The sequence below is a fragment of the Poecilia reticulata genome, linkage group LG17, assembly GCF_000633615.1.
Source record: "Poecilia reticulata strain Guanapo linkage group LG17, Guppy_female_1.0+MT, whole genome shotgun sequence".
Classification (NCBI taxonomy): Eukaryota; Metazoa; Chordata; class Actinopteri; order Cyprinodontiformes; family Poeciliidae; genus Poecilia; species Poecilia reticulata.
Window position 1 is genome coordinate 29622048 of NC_024347.1, and position 6633 is coordinate 29628680.

The 6633-nt window shown below is 38.5% G+C and overlaps 2 protein-coding genes across 3 annotated transcripts in view; both read right to left on the reverse strand.

Annotated features, from left to right (window-relative positions):
- The window catches only part of LOC103479994 (golgin subfamily A member 6-like protein 6), a 44763-nt gene that overhangs the window by 10273 nt on the left and 27857 nt on the right, over window positions 1-6633 (reverse strand). The gene's annotated exons all lie outside the window — the stretch shown is intronic.
- LOC103479992 (zinc finger protein 391-like) overlaps window positions 4124-6633 on the reverse strand; it is an 8822-nt gene continuing 6312 nt past the window's right edge. For both annotated transcript variants that reach the window (XM_017309943.1, XM_008434721.2), the window contains exon 2: window positions 4124-5191. In XM_017309943.1, coding sequence (XP_017165432.1) covers window positions 4329-5191 — 863 coding nt within the window. In that variant the 3' untranslated portion in view covers window positions 4124-4328. The remainder of the gene's footprint in view (window positions 5192-6633) is intronic.

Sequence of the window (6633 nt, forward strand, 5' to 3'; positions counted from 1 at the left end):
AAAAAAATCAGGCATTATTGGGGGGCACTAGAACTTCTGAGGACCCCATGACCACTTCCTTTCTCTTCCTTTGCTAAGAGGGCTAGTTAGCTCTGGTTAGCTTATGTTATTCTTTAGTTTTTTTCTTCTTTTTATTCCTAAGTTGTCACAACCATGATGTGTCAACACCATAACTGACAATTTACAAAACTTTGATGAAATTTTGTGAAATAAAAGCTTAATTTTGGTACAATGTAAAGATTTGATGGATCTGATGAGCTACAATATGGCCTGATTCAGAATAACATCATATTAATTGAGCTAGTTTGGCATTTCGTCAACTCTGTCACATGTCAACTCCATCAGTTTTTCTGACTCTTTCAGTGAAATTGTTGTCAAATCTCACTTAAATGTGCAATTTATTCATTTTAATGTATTATACATAAATTGCATTACTTCACATGTATCAAGTTTTTCATTTTACTCACTAGTTTGTCATCACCTTCAGTTCTGTGTCAACTCCGTCATAAACTGTCAACTCCGTCAGATGGACTTTTTGTTGTTTTTTGTTTTAAATAATATTTATTTTGTTTCTTGAGAAGCATTTGTCTGTAAAATGAGTAAAAATATCACTAATAGGGTATTTTAAGAATCATTTTATATTTATTTTTGTCAGATGGTGATGACAAAGTTCTAGGTCAGGTCGATTAAAAATTTAATTTTTTTTTTTAAAAAATGTTGCAACTGGGAGCCTGCACCTTAACATCTTTACATTTCCAAAACATTATTTGTCATATTTGCATACTTAAGGTTGAGAAATAATAAAAAAAAAATTATGGGAAAATTAAAACCCATTTTGTCCCTATTCTCAAGAATCACTCAATTTAACAGTCTCGAGGGTTTTGTATTTTTAACTTCAGCTGGATTGAGACAGGATTACAGCTTTGCTCTCCTAGATCAGGACTGTGCAACCTTTGCAAATGGCTCTGTGACTCAATTATTATAAGAAACAATGAAATATTGCACGTTTTTTGTTAATATACGTTTGTTTTGTGCCCCTATTTAAAAACAACACAGCTCATTCTGCGTCTCCCACTCTCCTTCCTAATTATCTTCACTGTAGTATTCAGACCTGGGTGTGTGTGAGCAGCATGCAATTATTTTTTTAGGATTTACAAAATCTCGTACAAGCTTATAAATGAAGAATATACACATTATATTCGAGAATTTCCAACACTGATAATACTTGGAATAATACATTTAGTCATGGGGCTTGAATGATCTTCATCTGGTTTAGACTCGTAAACCAATTTCCTGTTTGTGCTGCAACATTTTGGCCTGAGCTACAAAACTAACAACCTCTGTAGCATCAGAGCTAGCAGCTAAAATAGTTCCAGTTAAGTCCCGTTTAGCAGCAGCTGGAGCTGCAGCAACTATCGCCGCTGACGGATCTCTGTCTGCTATGAAAACATCAGCACATTTATCCAGACCTACCAGAACTTTGTCTCTGCAGCTCCGAACCGACTCTGTGTAGCTTAATTTGTGGTTTCCAGTCGATCCCCATCATTCTGCGCTGAGCATCGAGCTCTTCCTCGTAGCAAATGATGGTTTTTTCAACCTCTGTGAAGATTTCTTGAGCAGCAGCAGTTAGTCGCTCTCTGATAAACTCTCTGAGATGCTGAACTGAAGACATGGTTGCTGAAATATTAGCTGAAATGGGACAATGCAGCAGCTATGTAGCTTAGCGTGTGCGGGCTTCTTTTTCTTTTCTATTATGGCGGACAGAAAGCAACTTTAAGCTATGCCGCCACCTACTGTACATGAGTGTGTAGCAACATTACACCCATTAAATTCTGTTTTTTACATTTTGTATTCTGAAGATGAATACTTTCCTTAATTTGTAAATAGATCTCTATGTTTCCTTTATTTTCCAATATTCCTTTAAGACTCCATTCCTGTACTTCTAACCATTCTTCTCAATCTCTCCCTTTCAGGCTCATGTTTTACAATTCATCAATGCATGTTTTACATTTCCTTTCTCTCTACATCCTTCACTTTTATCATTTTTTTTGCCAAGTAGGAATAACCTATCTAAATGACCATTATGTCATTATATATTCCTATCCTCACACATCCTTTTATATTCTTAGAACCATCTGAATATATTTTAAGACATCCATCCATCTTCTTGCACCTTTGTCCCTTAGTGGGGTCGGCAAGGGTGCTGGTGCCCATCTCCAGCTAATGGTACGGGCGAGAGGCGGGGTACACCCTGGACAGGTTGCCAGTCTGTCGCAGGGCAACACAGAGACACACAGGACACACACTCACACCTAGGGGCAATTTGGAGAGGCCAATTAACCTGACAGTCATGGTTTTTTTTTTGGACTGTGGGAGGAAACCGGAGTACCCGGAGAAAACCCACGCATGCACAGGGAGAACATGCAAACGCCATGCAGAAAGACCCCAGGCCGGGAATTGAACCCAGAACCTTCTTGCTGCAAGGCAACAGCTCTACCAACTGCGCCACTGTGCAGCCCGCAGGGGGATGCATTTTTTTCAAAACAAATTATTAGACAATATATGCAGGCCCTATCTATTTTCCCCCAAATATTATCCTGTTGATATAAAACTTATACCAGCAGTTCATAGAACAAATGTGATTATTCAGAAAAAGTTATTTCACTCTTAACTCTTTATTCCTCCATGTTAGCAGGGGGATGCATTTTTTGGCAAAGCAAATTATTAGCCTGCCGATATCTGCACACCCTCTCTATTTTGCTCAAATATTATCCTGTTGATATGAAACTCATACCAGCAGTTAAGGGAACACATGTCATTATTTAGAAAAAGACTCAGAGCAAAACTCAGATGACCCAGCTTTCTACCAGCATGTAAACGCATCATCTACACACAAATCTGGGAGCTCGCGGAAGCGTGAAATGAGTCTCAAAAATACTTGTGCACTCGTAACTGGATCTATGTGTAATAGTTAAAGAAACAGCGCTAACCTGATCATGCAAATTCAGCCTGGTGAGGAACTTTCGCTCTCTGTCTGTAATGCATCACGCTGATTTTATATTACATTATTATTTTTAGTATTATTTTTTCGGTTACACAATGCATCAAAGTGGACAAATGCTTTGTCCACTTAGAGTTAATGTGCACAGAGATCTGAGAAACTCCTCCCATAAACTTGGCCAACCAGAATAGTTTCTGTGACTCTTATTAAAACCTCAACAGACACGAAATGAAAGAGCTACTAAAGCCACATTAGTAACATTAAATTAAATCTCCTGTTTGTTGCGCATCTCTGTGCAGTGCAGCAGATTTAACTCATCATGCAGGGCCGGTCCAAGGCTGCTCAGGCCTTGAGCAGAATTTGATTTAGCGGCCCCTTTTGTTGCTAAAAACATCAGCACCTCTAACAGATGTGTTGGATTTAATCTGAGAGAGGGAGAGCAGCTTAATTGTCCAACCTACAAACAATCAGTTATAATTGCAGTTTACTAAATTATATTTGTAAAAAATAGAGCTCAAACTTAAACTCTCAGCATCGGAGTGTAGCTATGGTAACAAAATAATCTAACAATGAATGTTGTTCTTTGAACTTGCACAAAGTAAACTTGTCAGCCCCTTAAAATCTTACATTTAAATGTTAAACAATTAATAATCTTTTAATTTATGTATGCTGAAATTTAATCAAATTTAGCAGCATTGATCATCTCAATAAACAAGTGTTACATTCATGTATCTGAGGTTTGTGTTAAAATGTTAGCATCTATGGGGCCCCTGAAGCCCTGGGGGGTCTGATGGAGCAGCTGACTTAATTGGGATTAAATAAAAGTGCAAATAATTGATATTCATTTTAATTGTATATTTTGATTTGTTGTTTTTAAGAGTACATGTCGGTTTAAGAAGTGTTTCACTGGCGACGTTTTCCTGTAACGTATAATTACCGAGTGATACAAAATACAAAAACACGGTGGACCGCCGGTGAACCGCCTCGGCACACCGACCACCGGGCTTAGCAAGTTTTCTGGAGGAAACCCCTGAATATAGATATGCTCCACAATAATAATTTAAAAAAACAATTAATGGGCATCCAAAAGTAGTATTGTTTTGCAAAGTGAAAACAATCCAAGAAATTGTTAAATATTTATTACAGTGAATCTGTGAGTTAAATGCCTAATTGTCACTTTTGCGTATTTGTGTTTTGTGAAAATTCAGTTTACTGTAATAAAAACACATTCCCCACCATATTTCATGTGGAAAACACTTATCACCCATGTGGGTTATAAAGACCAAAAGTAATAAATTTCAAAGCTAATTTTTTCATAAGTTTGGCTTCAAAGCAGCCCCCGACTTATATGAGTCTTCATGTGCATGGTCAAATTATCCCTTCGATTGAATCTTCTCCCACATGTTTGACAAGAAAAAGGCTTCTCACTTGTATGAATCGTCTTGTGACGATTTAAAATACTAATTTGACAGAAACTCTTTCCACATGACTGACATAAAAAAGGCCTCTCTCCTGTATGAATTGTCTTGTGACGATTTAAAACATAACTTAGGGAGAAACTTTTTCCGCATGTTTCACACGAAAAAGGTCTTTCACCAGTGTGAGTTCTGTGATGGATTTTCAAGTTGCACTGTTGTGTGTAACATCTCCCACAAATGTCACATTTGAAAGGTTTTTTCTTTGTGCCAGTATCAGACTGACTCTCTGATGCAGAGCAGCTGCTTCCTTCCTGATCTTTGCTCTCAATCACTGGAGAGACATGAAGGGAAAGCTGCTCTGTTCTCGTCTCTTCTTCATTCATATCATCTTCCTGAAGAGTAGAAGTCTCAATCAAAGCAACAAACTGCTTCTGGACAAGCTGCTCTCCCTCCTGACTGCTGCAAAGGTCCTTCTGGTCCTGTCCAGTTGGTAAATGTTCTGGTGGCTGCTGTTCATGTTGAAGCACTGAAGAATCTAGTTCCTCTTTTTTTATGTATATTAGTGGATATTCTACTTCCTCATGTTTGAACAGTATAGGTTCTGGTTCGTCCTCTTCTTTTTTAATCCATTTTGGTTCTGGTTTCATCTGTTCCTCTTCAGTCCAGTGATGTTCTGCTTCTTTCTGGTCCTGACTGGACCTACTTGCCAGGCTCCAGACTTGTTGGATGGCAGAAGCTTCCTCCTCATTGGAGACACTTGGCTGTTGGAGGTCTGTGGGAACAAAGATTATCATTAATATAATTTGATTGATGACTATTTCATGGGTCAACCTGGTTTTTCCTGGGGATTCTGGTCTGTAGGCATCATACGATTAATCTAAAATTAGTTTGTGGATTTCAACAGTAAAGCAGGTGAAGTGTCCTCCACACTACATTACGGCTGTGGCAAATATTTTCAAAAGATTTTAATCCAGAAGTACAGTCTCATACTAATTTTTTTTTTACAATTAAATTTTTAATTTTAGAATATTCATACAGTGAAGAACTCATCCTATATTAAGACAATATATATTTAATTGCACTTGTAACCTCACCTTTTAGAGTTGATCAGACTATGTAGTAACTTTAATCAGTAAAACATGACATTCTGGTTCTGTGGATTATAAATGTGATTAGACACAGACTTGTTTCACTAAACTACTGTTCAAAAGAAGAAAGAGAAGAGCATATTCTTTAATAAGATGTGTTGATGTTCAAAAGGAAATGGAGCCAAGAAAATACTGAAAACCTATTCATTACTGCTCCGATTGCATTTAGATTAGTAACTGGAAAGGTGAGGGATGAGGCTGGAATAGTTTATTTCAACTCCACACACTAAGGGGGATGGTGGTGTGGATCAAAACATTTCCAGATCTCCCTGGCCTGGTCCCAATACTGAGACTGCATCTTACACCCTTCCATGAAGCAAAATTGTCCCTACAGCGAAACTGTCCAATGTTTCCACAGATAAAAACCAACATTCAGTAGACTTTAAAACAAAGGCATGATGATCAAAAGAATAATTATTAAATATTGAAGCAGAACCACCACCTCTCCTGCAACTTCGAGCATAAAAACAAAATTTCAAACCGAGCAGAGAGGTCTCAATGAGGACACCTGATGCATCTATGGAAAACAAAATTTTCTGTTAAAACAAGCAATAGAGATAAGCATCGAAAATCAAATGATTTACAATAAATGATTTATTTAAAAGAGAGCAAACATTTAAAAGAGCCATTGAGAGTGACAGGTGAACAGTTAATCAAATGACAGCGATCTGCAGCTAAAGGAAGAAAATCGTGGCAATCCAAAACGCTACAGCAGTTTTGTGGACCGATGGCGTTGTAATGCTTCCCAGCAGATGCCCAGCGAGTCCCAGCTGTCACCCAACACTCCGAATGCGCAGGAGTTGAACTACAGTGATTTTTGAGTCTTGCCCCATGCTGAAGCCAGTGTGTTTGACTGGAGTCCCCCGATGGACCCAAGTTGTCAATGGCCGACAGTGAGCCAATGGCGGTAGGATCACTGACCACACTGTGAACCACAGGAGCAGGGGTGGAACTCATAGATTGTCTCTCAACCTCTACAGGTATAGTTTCAGTTAGCTGTGCAGCGGTCACCGTCTGAGTCCGGCCAATCACCACGGTGTCCATGCAGTTCAGAGGACGGCAGGGG